Genomic DNA, 23904 nt, shown 5'->3' with positions numbered 1-23904 from the left:
CATGTGTAATCTCCCCCATGTGTAACCTCCCCCATGTGTATCCTCCCCCATGTGTAACCTCCCCAAATGTGTAACCTCCCCCATGTGTAACCGCCCCCATGTGTAATCGCCCCCATGTGTAATCTCCCCCATGTGTAACCTCCCCCATGTGTAATCTCCCCCATGTGTAACCTCCCCCATGTGTAATCGTCCCCCATGTGTAACCTTCCCCATGTGTAACCTCCCCCATGTGTAATCGCCCCCCATGTGTAACCTTCCCCATGTGTAATCTCCCCCATGTGTAATCTCCCCCATGTGTAATCTCCCCATGTGTAACCTCCCCCATGTGTAACCTCCCCCATGTGTAATCTCCCCGTGTGTAATCTCCCCCATGTGTAACCTCCCCCATGTGTAGTCTCCCCTATGTGTAATCTCCCCCATGTGTTATCTCCCCCATGGCATTTTCAAAATGTTGGCAAGTATATAAACAGAGAATCAATTTCCAGGTAACAATTTTATTTCTCTTGTACTGCTGATCCTACACTTTACCCATGTTGCTATCTAGGATTTGTAAAAGTGAAATAATACATAATGCAAAATAAAATCTGTTTAATTACCTTAAGGTAAAAACGATTTCACTTAAGTGAAATAAATTTAAAATATGATTTACCTAAGATGAAATATTATTAAATGTTAAAATGGCTTGCCATGAATACACAGTATCAGAATGAAAGATGGATATTTCCCCAGGGAAATCTTAATTACCCATTAAAAAAATCCTTCAGTTTCTGTGTACAAGGGGGAATACTCCAATTGGCAGGAATTGAAAACGTTGAAGCAGAGCCTTTCTACACTTTACTTAAATACCCAGGGGTGGGAATATTATTTGCTCATGTCTTTCTTCCCTGTTTTCAGTTTTATCTGATGTAAAAAGTTTCTTGCCAAAGATAGCGAAGGCTAACGAGGACCTGACCAGCCTGCTTACGAGGGTACCTGCCAGTATGGTGGACATAGAGAGTGTGTCAGAGGACACGGAGAAGGTCATAGAGATGGTGAGTAGTGATGGCCAGTTTTAAATCTTTATCTATTTGTAATTGGAAGTAGTAAACTGATTCATGATTGATTTCACAATCAGTTTATAATTTAATTGGACTAATTACCCAACTAAAGTGACAACACACTTGTTACATAGATAGGGTTCCTTAAAAAAAAAAAAAAATGTGTTAACCGACAACTTGAACAAAGTTTTAGAAAAAAATCAGCATTGATATCAATCATTTAATAAAAATCCACAAAATGAATATTTTCAATGCATACATTACTGTACAGGTTGGATACATTTGACAATAGTGTTCAGTAATGAATCAGTTATATCTATTATGAAACTTGTAATCGATAATCAGAATTTGAAAGGGCAAACAGTTTATTTTTTATTATAATCAAACATCAGCCCATCACTAACTGTGAGTATACTGATAATGAAGATAACTGAAAGTAACTAGCCTTATATATACACAAGTCTCTTATATATATACAAGTCTCTGATATATACACAAGTCTATTATATATATACAAATCTCTTATTATACACAAGTCTCATATATATACACAAGTCTCTCATGTATACACAAGTCTCTTATATATACACAAGTCTCTTATATATACACAAGTCTCTTATATATTTACAAGTCTCTCATGTATACACAAGTCTCTTATATATACACAAGTCTCTTATATATATACAAATCTCTTATATATATACAAATCTCTTATATATACACAAGTCTGTTATATATACACAAGTCTCTCATATATACACAAGTCTCTTATATATACACAAGTCTCTTATATATATACAAATCTCTTATATATACACAAGTCTGTTATATATACACAAGTCTCTCATATATCCACAAGTCTCTTATATATACACAAGTCTCTTTTATATTTACAAGTCTCTCATGTATACACAAGTCTCTTATATATACACAAGTCTCTCATATATACACAAGTCTCTTACATAACCACAAGTCTCTTATATATACACAAGTCTCTTATATATACACACGTCTCTTATATATACACAAGTCTCTTATATATACACAAGTCTCTTATATATACACAAGTCTCTCATATATACACAAGTCTCTTACATATACACAAGTCTCTTATATATACACAAGTCTCTTATATATACACAAGTCTCTTATATATACACAAGTCTCTTATATATACACAAGTCTCTTATATATACACAAGTCTCTTATATATACACAAGTCTCTTATATATACACAAGTCTCTTATATATACACAAGTCTCTTATATATACACAAGTCTCTTATATATACACAAGTCTCTTATATATACACAAGTCTCTTATATATACACAAGTCTCTTATATATACACAAGTCTCTTATATATACACAAGTCTCTTATATATACACAAGTCTCTTATATATACACAAGTCTCTTATATATACACAAGTCTCTTATATATACACAAGTCTCTTATATATACACAAGTCTCTTATATATACACAAGTCTCTTATATATACACAAGTCTCTTATATATACACAAGTCTCTTATATATACACAAGTCTCTTATATATACACAAGTCTCTTATATATACACAAGTCTCTTATATATACACAAGTCTCTTATATATACACAAGTCTCTTATATATACACAAGTCTCTTATATATACACAAGTCTCTTATATATACACAAGTCTCTTATATATACACAAGTCTCTTATATATACACAAGTCTCTTATATATACACAAGTCTCTTATATATACACAAGTCTCTTATATATACACAAGTCTCTTATATATACACAAGTCTCTTATATATACACAAGTCTCTTATATATACACAAGTCTCTTATATATACACAAGTCTCTTATATATACACAAGTCTCTTATATATACACAAGTCTCTTATATATACACAAGTCTCTTATATATACACAAGTCTCTTATATATACACAAGTCTCTTATATATACACAAGTCTCTTATATATACACAAGTCTCTTATATATACACAAGTCTCTTATATATACACAAGTCTCTTATATATACACAAGTCTCTTATATATACACAAGTCTCTTATATATACACAAGTCTCTTATATATACACAAGTCTCTTATATATACACAAGTCTCTTATATATACACAAGTCTCTTATATATACACAAGTCTCTTATATATACACAAGTCTCTTATATATACACAAGTCTCTTATATATACACAAGTCTCTTATATATACACAAGTCTCTTATATATACACAAGTCTCTTATATATACACAAGTCTCTTATATATACACAAGTCTCTTATATATACACAAGTCTCTTATATATACACAAGTCTCTTATATATACACAAGTCTCTTATATATACACAAGTCTCTTATATATACACAAGTCTCTTATATATACACAAGTCTCTTATATATACACAAGTCTCTTATATATACACAAGTCTCTCATATATACACAAGTCTCTTATATATACACAAGTCTCTTATATATACACAAGTCTCTTATATATACACAAGTCTCTTATATATACACAAGTCTCTTATATATACACAAGTCTCTTATATATACACAAGTCTCTTATATATACACAAGTCTCTTATATATACACAAGTCTCTTATATATACACAAGTCTCTTATATATACACAAGTCTCTTATATATACACAAGTCTCTTATATATACACAAGTCTCTTATATATACACAAGTCTCTTATATATACACAAGTCTCTTATATATACACAAGTCTCTTATATATACACAAGTCTCTTATATATACACAAGTCTCTTATATATACACAAGTCTCTTATATATACACAAGTCTCTTATATATACACAAGTCTCTTATATATACACAAGTCTCTTATATATACACAAGTCTCTTATATATACACAAGTCTCTTATATATACACAAGTCTCTTATATATACACAAGTCTCTTATATATACACAAGTCTCTTATATATACACAAGTCTCTTATATATACACAAGTCTCTTATATATACACAAGTCTCTTATATATACACAAGTCTCTTATATATACACAAGTCTCTTATATATACACAAGTCTCTTATATATGCACAAGTCTCTCATATATACACAAGTCTCTCATATATACACAAGTCTCTTATATATACACAAGTCTCCTTGGATCTCTACAGCGATGTTGTATTCAGTCTAAAGTTTGGTTATCTTTACAGAATATTTCCCTAGTACCAGATATGGGGAGTGAATCCGACTCAGAATGTGATTTGAATTCATCAGACATTGAGATAGGTGAAGTGACTGAGGAAAACTTTAAAACTGCCAGAACAAATCGCCAGGTACAAAATGGGATTGTAGAATTAGAACCATCATCAGGCAACGAAGATGAAAAGACTTGAATATCAAAGTGTGATGAAATGGCATTGAAATATATATAGTGGCGTAGCTTGTCAGTTAGAGGTCCAGATTGAGGCTGTTCTACTATACTGTGATTTGTTCTATCCAAGGGACACTATGGTTTCTATAATGGGAGTTTGTTATGTAAGTAGTTGATACTGGATGTTACGCAAAAACAGTCTGTCCATATATAGTGGTTGATGCTGGACATTTAACCACTACACAGCTTCCTTATCGAACCAACCCTTGTGTAGAGGTGTTTTATACATTACTGTGCAGCGATATTTGTGTACATGAAAACATTCTACACAGGTATTACTTGGAAAAAATAGGAGGAAAATATGTGGAAGATGTGGAACCAGTCTCCTCAGTGTTACTAATATGTTTCTATACATGAATTACCAGCCGGTGATCTAATGATGAGTTTTGTATAGATCTTCTGTGTACAGATACTGGAATCTGGTGGAGTATATTATGCTTGAGAACTACATGGAGTATAGTGAAAATCACTTTTTATCCTTGATAAAATCTTATTTTGTAGTTCAAATAATTTCCTATACCGGTAAGAACTTGTGGTTTATAATTAAAAAGATTCAATCCGATTTATAGTGTTGATTTTATGTGTTGACAGTTATAAAAAAAGTTTCCAAATAAAAAATCTTAGCAGTTTTCCAAACTTAAATGAGCAACATGAATGTTTTTGGTTGCCATACTTTGTGTTCGACATACCGGGTCATGTGGATGGAATGCGGGAGATTTGTATGACCCGCGCGGGTGATGAGTTGGTCGCGGGTGATAGGTTAATTTTGCGGGTGTGACCCGCAAGATGCGGGTCATTTAGCAGGTATGTAGAAATGTTGTTTGAATGCAGTTTATGGTAAAAATCAATCAGTTTCTGGTTCACTACAAATCGTAAGAACTCTTTACAACTTTCATGTTATAGTCAATCTACATGTATGTTCAATCATAACATATCATGATCAATTTGTAAAAGTCAGAAGTAAATTCCCGATCAATTTATTTGGAACAAAACTATACATAATCAACAAGTCAAGAAATAGAAGCTTTTGTATAAGTTTATTTTTTAAGCAAATCAGGCTTTAAATAAAATATATGTGATGTACATTTATATCACTGATTTAATAATACAGACAATGTAAGGCAAACACTGCAGGACAGGAGGTCCAGTCTTAATCTCATTCTTAGGTTGTGTTTCTCATCAATTGCACTTGGAACACTGTCGATGTCTATCTGGTAATGCAAGTCTTCTAAACATCTGCCTTAGGACTGCGGAGATGTCCGACAGGCCAATTTGTATTATACGAATACAACAAATGTTTGGATACCAAAATCATTTCAGCTCTAGCTGTATAACAACATGTCATCAACTCATTCACCTCTGAAAATATCATAATGGACTATTCCAACCTTTGAATTGGAAGAGTTCAAATGTGTCTTCAGGGGTGAATGAGTTAATCTGTAGTACTAATAAAGTTTGATTTTCCTACTCTTCATCGATATGACTCTCACTCTAGTGANTTTTTTTTCCCCCCCCCCCCCCCCCCCCCGGGTATAGACGAGCTATACATGCTTGTGGTATCACCATGAAAACATTTCATCATGTGATTTCATCAAGCTGATCATGAGCAGTTGGCATACAAAGAAAGTATTATTTTTCGTCTAATCATCCTTTTTAAGGGTGGGAGAAAAATAATCATTCCCTGCCTTCATTGTACATTCAACCCTCAGCAGTCTTTTGGGTATGTGGTAGCCAAAGAGGGGCAGTCATCAGGTACTGGCCACAGGTTGGTGGAGTTTCTCCAGGTACTGGCCACAGGTTGGTGGAGTTCTCCAGGTACTGGCCACAGGTTGGTGGAGAAACTCCACGTACTGGCCACAGGTTGATGGAGTTTCTCCAGGTACTGGCCACAGGTTGGTGGAGTTTCTCCAGGTACTCTGGTTTTCCTCTACCACCAAAACCTTGCTTGTCCTTAAACGACCATAGATGTTAAATGGACGTACAGCACAAACCGACCAAACCTTTCTGTACCTGGCCACTAGCACCTCCTCACAGACAACTGCTTTAAGGGCAAGGAGACTCCACCTCCTTACAGACAACTGCTTTAAGGGCAAAGAGACTCCACCTCCTTACAGACAACTGCTTTAAGGGCAAGGAGACTCCACCTCCTCACAGACAACTGCTTTAAGGGCAAGGAGACTCCACCTCCTTACAGACAACTGCTTTAAGGGCAAAGAGACTCCACCTCCTTACAGACAACTGCTTGAAGGGCAAAGAGACTTTCCCTACCACTTTTTCTAGACATTTTTGCTCTGTCAGGCACTTACATAATTAATTAGAAGTAAATACAACATATAAACCACACAGTACACAGATAGAACATTTACCAGCCTCCTCTCTGGTGTAATTTTCGAGGCTACAAACAGGTAAAGGTAGGTCATTCTGTAGTAATACATTGTCAGATATCAACTGATATTTATCTCCACAGAGACATGAAACGTACAGTGCTTTAATTTTACAGTGTCAAGCTATTTTCCCGGAACAAATTCTCTGGGTGCTTTGGTGAAAATAGTCACTTCTGTCCGATGGTCTTCTGGACATTGTACCATGACAGTGATCTACTACAAATAAAGACATAAGCTTTATTTATTTTACAACAATCATGAATCAAATTTTTCAAATTTATATATATTAATCACTTTCGATGGCTTGAATGAAAGCTCAAAAAGAGTAAATGTAGGAGGAAACTGGATTACCTAGAACAAAAATAACCAACGCCATAAAGTAGGTGACCAAAGTCATATCAAGGAATTGAACCAAGGCCAACTTGGTGAAAGGTGAATGAACTATCAACTTTGCAATCTGATAATCAAGTGTGATGGTCTACTAGACAATGTCTATACAATCAGATCATCAAGGGTGATGGTCTACTAGACAATGGCTATACAATCAGATCATCAAGTGTGATGGTCAACTAGACAATGTCTATACAATCAGATCATCAAGTGCGATGGTCTACTAGACAATGTCTATACAATCAGATAATCAAGTGTGATGGTCTACTAGACAATGTCTATGCAATCAGATCATCAAGTGTGATGGTCTACTAGACAATGTCTATACAATCTGACCACCCAGTGTGGTGGTCTACTAGACAATGTCTATACAATCAGATCATCAAGTGTGGTGGTCTACTAGACAATGTCTATACAATCTGACCACCCCGTGTGGTGGTCTACTAGACAATGTCTATACAATCTGACCACCCAGTGTGGTGGTCTACTAGACAATGTCTATACAATCTGACCACCCCGTGTGGTGGTCCACTAGACAATGTCTATACAATCTGACCACCCCGTGTGGTGGTCTACTTGAAAATCAATTTCACTGAAGTGTGGAATTTCAAGAATAAACGGACAATAAATTGCCAAACAATATATAAATGATAATCTGCACAAGTGAAATGTTCAAAGAAAATGTTTGATTAGTGTATCAAATACACAGCATTAATATAATGTACATAAATACATTTTTATAATCACTATACCGTAGATAGAAAACAATAAAGAAAATAGGAAACGCAGAAACACAATTGGCAAGATTTAGTTTATATAAAGGACATTTTTGTGAGAACTACGTTAAACACCAAGAAATGAGGATAAACTCTTGCAGATAATTAGTGTACACTCCAAACATGATTATCCATTTCACAACCTACATACAGTACAGTAAAACAGGTTTATAACATGATTCTGATAACAGGCTTTTATTTTTATTGAGGGACATTACTCATTCAAAAGTTTTGAAATCCAAGGAAATATCAGAATGACAGGACTATAGAAACGGGATTTTTTTATTGATAATTGATACAACAATCCAAAAAGTGATCAACACAACGGTGTAGGACATGACGTTTTAGATTTGTGATCATTACCCTAAGACTTCAAAGTTATAAACACGTTTTATTGTATATACTTGTCTTACTTACTAAAAATAACATACATTTTTTGTTCTGTCTGGTAAATATACAAATATATATTGATCCCTCCACAACAATCAACAACTCGAACAAAAGCTAAATCATACAGATTGCATGTACATCTTCATGTTAAAGGCATGGAATGTAAATCAATAATCATGTATATTCTTTATGTATCAACAGGAAGTTAAAGTACAGCTAAAATCAAAATTAATACTAATTTACATAAATATATGTACCAACTAAAAAGCATTAGCATTGGAATAAACGTGAACTAAAAGGTGAACGCATTTATAAACGGTTAATAAAATACATCTAAAATAAAATGCGACGAGATTCTACATGTAAAGCAAGCAAACATTCATACATATGACTGAACTCAGTTTTTAATGATGATACATTGGGTTGAAATACCTTGTGGTGGTCATACATTTTTGGAAATGAAACTTTGAACTCATAAAATTGTTCGAGTTAAGCCATCTAACAGACACATCTCTGTTGGCACAGACATTCTATACATCAACTCCTTACTTATCAACCCTATATTGCATTTGCTTCAAAAATTGCTTAATAATAAATCTCTTACAATATCTTTCGTCCAATGAAAATTGAGCAAAAATAACAACTAATTAACTGTAGCACATGTTAGCTCATACACTTTTATGTTATTTGACAATATTTAACAGAATGTGAGTTGTAGTGGATGTTAAAAATCTGGACTAGTTTATTACAATTTGAAATTAACATTTATACCGATGTTAAAAACATTAGCATATCTAACGAATGTTAAACCACATGCAGGTACAGTTTTTGTATTTTGAAACTAAACACTGTAGAAAACATACATTGTAACTTGTTGTTGTAAACATACATTGTAGCTAGTTGTTGTAAACATACATTGTAACTTGTTGTTGTAAACATACATTGTAGCTAGTTGTTGTAAACATACTTTGTTAACTCAATAGCTGTTTGAAAACATACATTGTATAATGATGTGGAAGGCAAAAGCTATCAACTGTTGTTTAAAACAAAAACATTGTTTATAGATGTTTTAAACAAACAGTGTATACAGAAGTATAAACCATACAAAAATATTGGGTATAGATTCTTAAAACATACATTGTACATTTATATAAATTCAGATAACATTGAATATGCATTTAACTTGACAGAAAGGAAAGGCCATCACAGTCAGAGATCTCCAGACTGACACATTTACTGTAGATAGTCCGTGACTAAACCCAGGTGACTGGAGGGATAGAACCCTAATGGTAGGAAACATCTCAATTTTTCAGATGAACAAAGTTGAACTCAACCTCTCAGTCACACATACAAGCTTACAGAAAGCTTCCACACAAAAACAAAAATGGCTTGAGGTGTAACAACCTGTTAGACTTATGACTATAGATACGAGCCATGCCAGTGACTCGCAAAACACAAACGTACACTGTCTAGCCTTACAATCCTCCCATACAATCTTTCCTGTCCATAAAAGATATAGCTGTATTAGATGGTTTGAAAGATAATAGACAGAATTTATAGATATTAGTTTACTTAGCATATCTGTATACAACTACTAAGATGTTTTATCCTAACCTACAGTTTATAAGTTAATATGGCAATTGTCTGGCAGATATTTTATCATTTAAGGCCCTGTCACAACTAGCCGATTTGGTTGCCGGAGCTATACCGGAGCACAAGTTTGGTGATTTCCCGGAATTGGTACTAGTAGCGCAGCGCAATGGTACCACATCGATAAGATCGGTAGTTCATCGTTAGTTTTCTCGCTGTTAATATTTTGCTCCGGTTTAGTCCCCGTGAGGTACATCAGCAGTGTGTGACAGGCCCTTTAGCAGTGTAATTTGTATATAAAACTCAATTTTTATTTGTGCAGAAAAAGCCATAAGCTAATAGAGACTATCAATGCTAACCAGTCAGATCCAAATACTTTACAGCATTTTCTTGTATACAGAATCAATCAGACCAAAAAAGTTGTCACTTTTACGCCATTGCATTGCATACTGAATGCCATTTTGAGAAGACATTAAAATTGCTGACAAGAAGGTCTTGTAGATAAAAACAAAAGAGCTCTCCATTTGTTGAAATGATGACAGGTGTGGGTTTATCGATAAGCCACATCCAGCGCGACTAGTTTCTGGATATTCATTCAACTGCCATGTCTTGTCTTGTCATGTCTTGTCTTGTACTGTAAGTTCCCTCCTACAGTAGGAGCACCCCTAGCTGGAATGGCAGGGTAGGTAACACGTATGTATTCATATTGGTGTGAGTGGATCAACTGTACAGTATTAGTAGCGATACTGGGTGGACTCTCATGCCATGACGTCTAGTGTTGGTTTATGGGTAAGCCACATCCAGCACTGCGAGTTTCTGGACGTTACTTCCCACATGTTCTACCTCCTCCCACTGGTCAGCGTCTATGTCATACATGTACAGAAATGCTTCAGGGGTGTCTCCTCCAAGAAAGAAGATGACCCCGTTCAGGATGCCATTATGACGATACAGGTGGCCGTACTCGATCGGTATGGGGGTAAACTGAGTCCATTGATTGGTTTCTATGTCGTACACTTCATTCTCGTAACACTCACTGAAATGAGTTTCAGGCATGCTGTAACCTCCTATGGCATAGAGTTTTCCTTTGTAGGGAGTTAGACTGTGTCCTTGACGACGAGTTATCATGTCTGTACGCTTGACCCACCCATCATCACCACCTACCTTGAGACTATAGACTGCCCCCAAGGGACAGGGGTGGTGTGGGTCAGCACTAATGCCGCCACAGACATACAGAGAGCCGTTGTAATAGGCTGCAGCCATGTCGAACACCTTGATGGGCATGGGGGTCGTGTTGGTCCACTGGTTGTCTTGTGGACAGTATATCTCTACTGAGTCAAGGATAGTCTCCGGTTCATTGTCATCATCAATGTGAACACGATGAACACCTCCAACAGCAAACAAGTCATGGTCAGAACTACACAGGCAGAAAGAGACACGGGGTTCATTCATGGGAGCTACCTCCGTCCAATCCCTGAAACGGGGATCAAACCGAAACATTCGGGGCGTACTTGAGAAGTTTTCATCATAACCCCCAGCTGCATACAGGAAGTTACCAATCTTTGCTTGTGACATTGCCTGGTAGTCTGTGGTGTCCAATCCACAGGGTCCAAGTTGTTCCATGGTGAGGCCAGGCTTGGATGGATCTCGGTAAATAATGAAATAACCTTCTTCTGAGAAGGAAAAGATGGTGGCAACAGATCTACAGCCCCTGGGGATGTACTTCTCTCCACATTTAAGACACTGACCCATGATGTTGAGATTGTGATTAATGGCTTCTTTAATCTCCTCCTTCAACCCTGCAATTTTGGTCACATCCTCAGGGAGTGCCTCCAATTCTTCCGCCTCCATCAGAAAGAAGCGGATTTGCCTCACAAGGGATTGAAACTGGTCCTTACGCCCAACTGGATCTACTGCCAACCACTTCAACAAGTTCTGAACCAAGAAATATTCAGAGCATTCAATATAGATATCATCCATGAGAAACTGTAACAAAAGTTCATAAGGCAAATTTGTATAAAAGTCATCTTCCTTAGACAAGGCTTCTAGATTACGGCTGAAAAACACAAGGATTTCATATCGCAGGTCACCAAGAGTGTATTTATCGGTCATTGTGAGAACGGCAGGGTAGTTTACAATGCTCATACACTGGACCAGAAAATCACAGCTAACCTCCAATATCCACTCGACATGGAAGAAGCGTGCAGCTTCTATGATGTCTTCAATGTTAGTGGTATCCACGGTGATGTATCCATGGTAAAAGTAGTCAAGCATCACAGTAATGCCCTTGGGACTGATTTCCTTCAGTTCTATAGTGTCCTGTCCTTTCTCCTTCATATCGTGCGAGAACATTGCACCAAAATAGTCACTCGCATCTGAAAGAACATCTCGATGAGCACGGAAATGTTCCTTCCCAACCAGGAGTTTAACGTCACACTTGTAGTCATAAATCTTGGCCTCAACCTTCTTGTAGATTAAGTTGATGTACTTGACCTTGCCCTTACTAATTATCATGCGTTCAGTAGTCTCTGGGTTGATGCCAGCAATGGTGTGAGGGTCACAGGAAGCCATACTGCGTGTGGTATCAGCGGCAGCAACAGAGGGGTGATGAGAGGAGGCTACTGATTGGTCGACTGTTTCTCCAGGTGTTATTGAATGGTCACCTGGGCGGTCATCATTGGTAGAACTGGTTTGAGAACTTGTTGCGTCTGCTGGTGGAGTCGACTTTTGAGGACTGAGAGAGTCTGACTTCGGAGCAGACTTCTGTGTTTTACCATTGACTGACACGTCGTCCACCACTTTGTCCTCTGGTGGAATGGTCTTCTCCTTGTTTGACTTGGACTCAGATTCCTGTAAAGATTCTGACGAGCTTGTTTTCTTTTTACCCGAGCCGTTTTTCAATGATTTCTCAGTCTTTTTAACAGGTTCAGTTTTGTGAGGTGTCGGTAATGGCTTCTTTGGAGCTACAGGTTTCACCTTCGCCGAGCTACTCTTTGTTGGTGCTGTCAGATCTCGTTTTGGAGTTGTATGGTTACCATTTGTCTTAGGCTCAACACTTGATTTGGTGGGTTTTGGCTGAGGAGATGCACCATGTGCCTCAGTACTGTCACTGCTTGAGGAACCTTTCCTGTCCTTTGTATTCTCTTTGGAGTCTTTTCTGAAAAGAGTTAAGAAAAAGAAATTCTTACAAAATTTAAAAACATAATATAATAATTACATGTACATCACAATGTATCAGGATCCATTTCTGGACTTAACTTACCGTTACCATCATAAGTCAAAATCTGAATATTTTTAAAAATTAAATATTTTCAACTTCAAAACATTTAAAATTAACTAAATCATTATAAGTCAAAATTTGTCTATTTTTTTGGTTTTTAATATTTTCAATATACAAACATTTAAGATTATCCTATTTATATTTATAAATCTTTATAATAGCTGTTTACCATTCCTTCTTTCAATTTTTTTTTTTTTATTAATTTTCAATTTTTTTACATGACATGATACGACACATATGGTACATGATTGTTGGTTAAGCTCTTAAAGCTTAAGAGTTGTTGCTAATTAATTCACTATGAATAAATATTTATCAAGCATGTACCTATATACAGAGACAAAAAAGAATTCACACGGACACACCTACACTTACAATTACATACCCACACAAATTATTATATAAATAAATTAATAAATAAATGGTATTCGTGACATTAGGTATACAGACAAAAATTAAATGCATACAAAAGACAAAGGACAAGACATGTGGGACAAAGCAAGGACAAGGGAAACCTAGGTCAGAAAGATGTTAAATTTAATTTATTTTAATTTTTAAATTTGCAACCAGTGATGTATTTCTTTCAATTAATAAAACATTAGTGATCGTTATATTTGTGTAAATTCATGTAGTTGACAAGACATTTTTACAATATTCCATCTTGTTTTACAGTATGCTAACAGTACACGGCTCCTATACCAGAAAGTGACAGGTATACATGGTCCACCTGATGACCAGTGAGTGACTCGGGGCAAGTTTCTGTGACTCACTCTGTAACCAGTCATCACCTTAACAATGACGGACTGTATACTACAATCGTTACTTATACATGCAATACTGATCGTTGTCGTATTATTTGGACACACAAACGTTTTTCCATTAAGTACAAATGACCAAAATAATCAACTCCTCAGTATCATACTGTTCTTATGTGTGTCATAAAGGCTGATGCTATATTTTCTCTAGTCGTCAAGTATATATTGTTTTGTGTATTAACTGAGTTTCTTCTAGTTTTCAAAGTTGAAACAAAAAAGTTCACAAACTATGAACTTTGAACTTCTCTTTTTTATTCAGATTTTGTTCAGAGGAGAGGAATGTCAACAAATACAACTCATCACATGACTTTTGCCTATTCAGAGCCTCTCCAATAAATCTACTAAAACTTTTATAAAGTATTGTTAATAACTTTTGATATATATTCTAAAAATATGATGCCAATTATTTCCCAGCAGTAACAGTGGCTACCTTAACAACAGTATGACAAGTTCAGTAGTAACAGTGGCTACCTTAACAACAGTATGACAAGTTCAGTAGTAACAGTGGCTACCTTAACAACAGTATGGCAAGTTCAGAAGGAACAGTGGCTACCTTAACAACAGTATGACAAGTTCAGTAGTAACAGTGGCTACCTTAACAACAGAATGAAACATTCAGTAGTAACAGTGGCTAACTTAACAACAGTATGACAAGTTCAGTCGTAACACTGGCTACCTTAACAACAGCATGACAAGTTCAGTATTAATAGTGGCTACCTTAACAACGGTATGAAAAGTTCAGTAGTAACATTGGCTACCTTGACAACGGTATGAAACGTTCAGTAGTAACATTGGCTACCTTAACAATTGTATGACAAGTTCAGTAGTAACAGTGGCTTCCTTAACAACGGTATGACAAGTTCAGTATGACAAGTTCAGTAGTAACAGGGGCTACCTTAACAACGGTATGACAAGGTCAGTAGTAACAGTGGCTACCTTAAAAACAGTATGAAACGTTCAGTAGTAACAGTGGCTAACTTAACAACAGTATGACAAGTTCAGCAGTAACACTGGCTACCTTAACAACAGTATGTGGCTACCTTAACAACAGTATGAAAAGTTCAGTAGGAACACTGGCTACCTTAACAACAGTATGTGGCTACCTTAACAACAGTATGAAAAGTTCAACCTTAACAACGGTATGACAAGTTCGGTAGTAACAGTGGCTACCTTAACAACGGTATGGAACGTTCAGTAGTAACAGTGGCTACCCTAACAACAGTATGACAAGTTCAGTAGTCACAGTGGCTACCTTAACAACAGTATGGCAAGTTCAGAAGTAACAGTGGCTACCTTAACAACAGCATGACAAGTTCAGTATTAATAGTGGCTACCTTAACAACGGTATGAAACGTTCAGTAGAAACAGTGGCTACCTTAACAACGGTATGAAACGTTCAGTAGTAACATTGGCTACCTTAACAATGGTATGACACGTTCAGTAGTAACAGTGGCTACCCTAACAACAGTATGACAAGTTCAGTAGAAACAGTGGCTACCTTAACAACGGTATGAAACGTTCAGTAGTAACATTGGCTACCTTGACAACGGTATGAAACGTTCAGTAGTAACAGTGGCTACCCTAACAACAGTATGACAAGTTCAGTAGTAACAGGGGCTACCTTAACAACGGTATGACAAGTTCTGTAGTAACAGTGGCTACCTTAACAACGGGATGACAAGTTCAGTAGTAACAGTGGCTTCCTTAACAACGGTATGACAAGTTCATTAGTAACAGTGGCTACCTTAACAACGGGATGAAAAGTTCAGTAGTAACACTGGCTGCCTTAACAACGGTATGACAAGTTCATTAGTAACAGTGGCTACCTTAACAACACTATGACAAGTTCAGTAGTAACAGTGCCTACCTTAACAACAGTATGAAACGTTCGGTAGTAACATTGGCTACCTTAACAACGGTATGAAACGTTCAGTAGAAACAGTGGCTACCTTAACAACGGTATGAAAAGGTCAGTAGTAACACTGGCTACCTTAACAACGGTATTACAAGTTCAGTAGTAACAGTGGCTAACTTAACAACAGTATGACAAGTTCAGTAGTCACAGTGGCTACCTTAACAACAGTATGAAACGTTCAGTAGTAACATTGGCTACCTTAACAATGGTATGACAAGTTCAGTAGTAACAGTGGCTACCTTAACAACAGTATGAAAAGTTCAGTAGGAACACTGGCTACCTTAACAACAGTATGAAAAGTTCAGTAGTAACACTGGCTACCTTAAGAACGGTATGACAAGTTCAGTAGTAACAGTGGGTACCTTAACAACAGTATGAAACGTTCAGTAGGAACAGTGGCTACCTTAACAACGGTATGAAAAGTTCAGTAGTAACCCTGGCTACCTTAACAACGGTATGACAAGTTCAGTAGGAACAGTGGCTACCTTAACAACGGTATGACAAGTTCAGTAAGAACAGTGGCTACCTTAACAACAGTATGAAACATTCAGTAGTAACAGTGGCTACCTTAACAACAGTATGACAAGTTCAGTAGTAACAGGGAACAGTGGCTACCTTAACAACAGTATGAAACGTTCGGTAGTAACATTGGCTACCTTAACAATGGTATGACAAGTTCAGTAGTAAGAGTGGCTACCTTAACAACAGTATGACAAGTTCACTAGTAACAGTGGCTACCTTAACAACAGTATGACAAGTTCAGTAGTAACAGGGAACAGTGGCTACCTTAACAACAGTATGAAATGTTCAGTAGTAACAGTGGCTACCTTAACAACAGTATGAAACGTTCAGTAGTAACACTGGCTACCTTAACAACAGTATGACAAGTTCAGTAGTAACAGTGGCTCCCTTAACAACAGTATGACAAGTTCAGTAGTAACAGTGGCTCCCTTAACAACAGTATGACAAGTTCAGTAGTAACAGTGGCTCCCTTAACAACAGTATGACAAGTTCAGTAGTAACAGGGAACAGTGGCTACCTTAACAACAGTATGAAACGTTCGGTAGTAACATTGGCTACCTTAACAATGGTATGACACGTTCAGTAGTAACAGTGGCTACCTTAACAACGGTATGACAAGGTCAGTAAGAACAGTGGCTACCTTAACAACAGTATGAAACATTCAGTAGTAACAATGGCTACCTTAACAACGGTATGAAACGTTCAGTAGTAACAGTGGCTAACTTAACAACGGTATGACAAGTTCAGTAGTAACAGTTGCTACCTTAACAACAGTATGAAACGTTCAGTAGTAATAGTGGCTACCTTAACAACAGTATGACAAGTTCACTAGTAACAGTGGCTACCTTAACAACAGTATGAAAGGTCAGTAGGAACAGTGGCTACCTTAACAACAGTATGACAAGTTCATTAGTAACAGTGGCTACCTTAACAACAGTATGAAACGCACAGTAGTAATAGTGGCTACCTTAACAACGATATGACAAGTGCAGTAGGAACACTGGCTACCTTAACAACAGTATGAAAAGTTCAGTAGTAACACTGGCTTCCTTAACAACGGTATGACAAGTTCAGTAGTAACAGTGCCTACCTTAACAACAGTATGAAACGTTCAGTAGTAACATTGGCTACCTTAACAACGGTATGAAACGTTCAGTAGAAACAGTGGCTACCTTAACAACGGTATGAAAAGTTCAGTAGTAACCCTGGCTACCTTAACAACGGTATGACAAGTTCGGTAGTAACAGTGGCTACCTTAACAACAGTATGAAAAGTTCAGTAGTAACACTGGCTTCCTTAACAACGGTATGACAAGGTCAGTAGTAACAGTGGCTACCTTAACAACGGTATGACAAGGTCAGTAGTAACAGTGGCTACCTTAACAACGGTATGAAAAGTTCAGTAGGAACAGTGGCTACCTTAACAACGGTATGACAAGTTCAGTAAGAACAGTGGCTACCTTAACAACAGTATGAAACGTTCAGTAGTAATAGTGGCTACCTTAACAACGATATGACAAGTTCAGTAGGAACACTGGCTACCTTAACAACAGTATGAAAAGTTCAGAAGTAACAGTGGCTACCTTAACAACAGTATGACAAGTTCAGTAGTAACAATGGCTACATTAACAACAGTATGAAAAGTTCAGTAGGAACAGTGGCTACCTTAACAACAGTATGAAACGTTCAGTAGTAACAGTGGCTACCTTAACAACGGTATGACAAGTTCAGTAGTAACAGTGGCTACCTTAACAACAGTATGAAAAGTTCAGTAGTAACAGTGGCTACCTTAACAACAGTATGACACGTTCAGTAGGAACAGTGGCTACCTTAACAACGGTATGAAACGTTCAGTAGAAACAGTGGCTACCTTAACAACAGTATGAAACATTCAGTAGTAACAGTGGCTACCTTAACAACGGTATGAAACGTTCATTAGAAACAGTGGCTACCTTAACAACAGTATGAAACATTCAGTAGTAACAATGGCTACCTTAACAACGGTATGAAACGTTCAGTAGAAACAGTGGCTACCTTAACAACAGTATGAAACATTCAGAAGAAACATTGGCTACCTTAACAACAGTATGAAAAGTTCAGTAGTAATAGTGGCTACCTTAACAACGGTATGACAAGTTCAGTAATAACAGTGGCTACCTTAACAACAGTATGAAATGTTCAGTAGTAACAGTGGCTACCTTAACAACAGTATGAAACATTCAGAAGAAACATTGGCTACCTTAACAACAGTATGAAAAGTTCAGTAGTAATAGTGGCTACCTTAACAACGGTATGACAAGTTCAGTAGGAACAGTGGCTACCTTAACAACAGTATGAAACGTTCAGTAGTAACAGTGGCTACTTTAACAACAGTATGAAAAGTTTACTATGATCTAACAAAACACACAATAGCTTCAACAGGAATTTTATCAGGGGCATTTAAAATGGTATATAACAGCGCATTATCAATCCTACTTAAATGTCAGGTTATCCTTTTAAAATGGTCAATTGAGCAATTTGTGTGTGATGTATTGTACTGTAGCTATATGTCGTTCTCTGGTATGTATCCCTATTGTATACCGTCACATTTTGTCCTGACAGACTTGGCTGGATTGAAAGGACAAAATGCTTCATATAAAATAAACCGAGTCATATGTAATAAATATTCTTAGTGAAATGACCAGATTATATTTCAGGTTTAAGCATGTTAGAGGTGTCTGGTTATCATTGGTAGTTTCAAGAAACCTGACATAGATGTCATATACCTAAGACCACCAAATCTTAACGCTTTTATTACCTTATTCTGCTTGTCAGTAGCAAACTGGCATATTGTTGTTGTTTTTTAATAAAATACATTGCTGTTATAGGATATATATTTGGCCAGTTTTAATTGTGCTACTCTCAACCTGTCTAGGTCTTTCAATCTCACTGTCCTTTATATCAATGATGAAGATATTGTTAATTTCCAGGATTTATTTAGTAACTTTTCATTTTTAGTTTTCAGTGCAAACTTTTGCTATGAGATCCTATCCATTAGAACATTTTCTCATTTATACAAAATACTCTTGTGGCCGTAATTAGGACTTTGTACAAAATGAGTAGTATACATGTTAAATATACCGTAAACAATGATAATACACTATGTACAATAAACAGGCATCATAGTGCATTGAATGATATACATTTATGTACAATTGACCTATTATATATAACTCATAGTTAACACCATATGTAATACTGTAAAGTGTGGTTAGTAGTTTCACAGTGTTCTGTATCAATAACCATGCTATTATACTTGCAATAGAAGAAGGAAATACAACAGGGTCAGACTAGGATTGGAACCCTGGACCTCCAAATTAAAGATGGATGTTCTAGTCATTGGAACTAATTCCAGGTCACCAGAATTAAACCGGCCCAGTTTGCTACACTTATTCCTCCTTTTTCTAAGTCTTCACCCTCCATAGATAAGATTTACATACAACCCAGGTTTGGTTATCCACTTACCGTTACTTGAGTTACAGGAGAACAAAAAAAAACAAAGCCCAAGCTGGACCGAGATTCAAACCCGGGCTCTCCAACTCTTGACAGATGTTCTAATCAACTGAGGTACCTTGTCAGTGCCAGCTATGCTACACCTCAGTTATAAAATGCATTGTAAGATTTAATATGCATTAAATTTAATTCCATTTACGAGTAATTTGAAAAGAATGACCTAAGACCATTATATGTATAATTACTAGCTGGATACTACAGTAAATGATGAAGTGTTATTTGTTTCGATCCATGCATATTACTTACGACGAGTCTGTTGAATTGGAGTCTTTTTCAGCAGGAGAATCCATGTTTGGTTTTAAAGTTAGAAGCTGTAGATCCTACACCTAAGACGTGACAGACTGTTCTGGACCGACAAGGTGCCCGCAGACATCTACATCAGCCCTGTATCAATGTCTGATGATGTCATACCAACTGGCTGCACCCTCATCCCCTGGACAACCATAGTGCCTAGGGTCACAGCCACTAGGTAAACAAAGCTAACCTTAGTCTGGTCACCTACACCATTCATCAGCCTCTGTACATACCTTATACATGTACAGCTAACATGTATGTGGTGACTGTGCTTGTAAGATTGTATATAATACATGCACAGTGTGCTGAGGGGATAATCCTGCCTGAAAATATGTGACTCACAGACTCGTATAAAACTATTGCATGAACAAGAGGTATATAACTCCTTATTTATACATAAACTAGTGGTACATAAAACCCTTTTTATACTCGTACATTAAGTAAGGGTATATAAAACTCCATTTATATGCAACAGGTGATGAAAATGCACGGCCAGACCGTGATTCGAACCCAGGTCTCCCAACTCAGGACCAACACTCTAACCATTTGAGCTACCTCTCCACCGGTGATCTACCCAGACCAGTTCTAATACATATACCTGGAATTATGCATAACCCAGGTATACAACTCCCTATTTAAACTTGTACATACATTAGGGGTACTATAACTCCTTATTCATATTGATATCAAGTGTGGATATATAACTCCCTATTTATATATAAAAACTAGCGACACATCTGTATCTGTACGAGTACACAGCTAGATCCCAAAACTAGTATAGTTGCAGCACATATCTCCATATTTATCTATATATTTTAACTATGGACACACATCTGCCTATTTATACATAAAATAGGGGTAAATAACTCCCTATGTATATTTATATATAAACTATGGATACATATCTCCATATTTATACATAAACTAAGGGGTATACATATTTATATACAAGTATGCATGATATGCAAGTGTGAAGTTAATCCTACAGGATTACTTGTATTTATGCTGTGTACATTCTCAATGTTATGTACATTTTATGATTCAGTTTGACTGGTATTTTCTATACTCGACACTACACTGTATCTGTAAACCCCCTCAGTGGTACATTCTGTTGTCTGCTCTGACATTTTAATGCTCATAATGTATTTTTCATTTTTGTGCTTTGACATTTTCTGTGAATAAATTTCTTTCATTTTTTTTAAGCTTGATTCAAATATAGCAAGTCTAGATCTGCATGTTTATTTTTCACTGTATATATTTTGAAAAAAAACAGGTTCATTCACTATTAAAAAGATATATACATTGTATAGAGTTATGGTTATTTTGCCTGTATCAAGGACTGAAAGTTATAACTGCTGATAATAACAAAACCAGTTTCAGACTTTAAAATAAGTTAGGACCATAATAAGTAGCTAGTTTGGAAAAAACAATACCATTTTATTTATACGACATATTCCATTAAGGAAATATTTAAAGGTAATGTTGTAGCTGTATTGACGGTACACATCCAGACAACAGAAAACTATCTAATCCTGTCCTACATTTGACTGATCACATGTTACACCTATTATTTTAAGCATATCAAAGGTAATAAGATTACTTTTAGGGTTGGGGATCAGTTGAAATTTCATGATCAAACAATTGTTTCTCTGTGACTTTTCTATGCTAGCTTATGATCAACTAATAATCAGGCGATCTGGTCATTGTCTTTACAGGAGCGGCAGCCTAACGACCATGCTGATTGCAGACATAAATAAAAAATTAAAATGGATATTGTGATATTTTTACATAAAATTGGCATTAATTCTCACGATGTTAAGTCACATTTACTATATTAGAATCATAATATCACCAATGATTAATATTTTTACTTACATATAAATAGTCTGATTCTGTAACATAAATATTTCGTGCTGTTCAGGACACCTTTAAATGTTGTTCAATGCATTGATTATGACCAAATATTACAGTGAATATCGCCTGGTCATGACCAAATATGGGACCTTCAGAAGTTGTCAGGTATGCACAAGTGGGCTAAACATATTATGACAGCCTAGTGTGACCACCTACACAGGCCTAGCCTAGTGGTAAACACGGTATCAGCAGATCTCAGCATGCTGACATGCGGAACGAGTTATGCAAATTGGAACGGACGATTGAAATTTAAACTTTTAAACTTTCGAAAAAATCTTTTGAAGTACAATTTATAATAGCAGGGGTCAGTGTGGAGAAATTCCATCAAAGATTCGTATGTATCCGTGGTGTCCACGGATCGAAGTGACGTCATTCGGGCCGGAGGGGCCGGGTCAGACAGGTCAGGAGCGTGTCTGACGGACCATCAACAACCTGTGGGCGGGGCACGCAAAACTCTACTTCTGTCAGGAAGTTGTCTAAGGGCTATCAGTATCCGTTCCGACTGATACTTACCACGGCCGGAGTGTCGAACGGATTCGTTGTTGGTTTAGCCGGTCATGACTCCACCAGTCGCTTTCCTTCTCGTCTGAAATCTGCCAGGCCCGGTTCCGAGATCACCCACTGGAACCAATGCGGGTTTCAGGGGAGATAATTCATACACAGTATTTTTTTAAATGAACTGCACTTATTTTTGTAAAAGTTGAACATATCTTAAACATACCGCCCTTTATTGTTTGTATTTTACAATTCATATTAAAATTTACGAATATATGTCCCATATTATGTGTTTAATTTAACTAAAGATCCCCGAAATAAACAAATAGCTCTCTGTGTAGTTCTACAAACCTTTCTTAGGTCTTTACCGTACAATATCGAAAGCATATATGAATGGGGTGGATAAATGTAGCTTTATAGTATAATTTAAAGCAATAACTTACAAACAGTCTCCAGTTGATGTCGTTGTATGATTTATGCATTATTACGTACATTCAGGTAAAAGCTACATACATAATATATATGCATACAAAGTATATTTTCACCTTTTGATATATCACATAAGAAACTACATTCCTAATAAAACCACAGAATTGACACACGTGATGTAATTGACATAGGTAATAGATTAATTTCATTAAATTTCTTTTGAAATATCACGAGAGCCTTTAGGAAGGCACACATTTAAATACTTAAAAAATAATGAGATATGATTGAGTAAAATAATTCTGGTTTAGGGGGCCTAGATAAGAGTGAAACTACGCAAAGTAAATTATCAAAGATTTTTTTTTTTTTTAAACCTTGGATAACCACTGCCTGCCATCGGTCATGGCCGGATCCAAGTAGGCGATCTGATCTACATATCTTCACAACCTTCGTGAAAAAATGTTGGCTTCATTCTACGAGACGTTTTGAGATAAGTGCCCTAAAAAGCTCTGCTATGCGATAAGACTGGTAAAACCCTCACGTGTATTTAAATATATTTGATTTCATTAACGTCACAGAAAGGTTATTCAAAAAGATAATTGATAAAAGTCTGCTCGATATTTATAAAGAGACTCAGAATATGAAATATGTATACCGATATACATTCCGGTGGAACCATATATTTTTTGTATTATATACTGTTTGTAAATCCA

At 36.3% G+C, this 23904-nt stretch overlaps 2 protein-coding genes across 4 annotated transcripts in view; one reads left to right on the top strand and one right to left on the bottom strand.

The window, feature by feature from the left end:
- Window positions 1–5012, top strand: part of LOC110443091 (uncharacterized protein C12orf45 homolog) — a 9095-nt gene extending 4083 nt beyond the window's left edge. The window contains exons 3-4 of the mRNA XM_021487082.1: window positions 895–1031; window positions 4235–5012. Coding sequence (XP_021342757.1) covers window positions 895–1031; window positions 4235–4417 — 320 coding nt within the window. The 3' untranslated portion in view covers window positions 4418–5012. The remainder of the gene's footprint in view (window positions 1–894; window positions 1032–4234) is intronic.
- Window positions 5013–5477: 465 nt separating this feature from the next.
- On the bottom strand, window positions 5478–22247 carry LOC110443088 (kelch-like protein 26). 3 transcript variants are annotated; one of them, XR_002462074.1, is made up of 3 exons: window positions 20309–20574; window positions 6600–13139; window positions 5478–6479 (listed from the first exon to the last, which is right to left on the bottom strand). XR_002462074.1 is itself a non-coding variant. In XM_021487076.1 (2 exons), the coding sequence occupies exon 2, from the start codon at window positions 12551–12553 to the stop codon at window positions 10769–10771; it is 1785 nt and encodes a 594-aa protein (XP_021342751.1). In that variant the 5' UTR covers window positions 12554–13139; window positions 22232–22247; the 3' UTR covers window positions 5478–10768. The 3 variants fall into 3 exon arrangements, 2 of the variants coding, with proteins under 2 accessions (XP_021342751.1, XP_021342749.1); XM_021487076.1 differs by lacking the exon at window positions 20309–20574 and adding an exon at window positions 22232–22247 and having other exon boundaries at window positions 5478–13139; XM_021487074.1 differs by having other exon boundaries at window positions 5478–13139.
- Between the last annotated feature and the right edge of the window lie 1657 nt (window positions 22248–23904).

The sequence above is a fragment of the Mizuhopecten yessoensis genome, unplaced genomic scaffold, assembly GCF_002113885.1.
Source record: "Mizuhopecten yessoensis strain PY_sf001 unplaced genomic scaffold, ASM211388v2 scaffold716325, whole genome shotgun sequence".
NCBI lineage: Eukaryota > Metazoa > Mollusca > Bivalvia > Pectinida > Pectinidae > Mizuhopecten > Mizuhopecten yessoensis.
The sequence above is the reverse complement of the archived record's forward strand: the minus strand, read 5'-3'. Positions and strand labels throughout refer to the sequence as shown.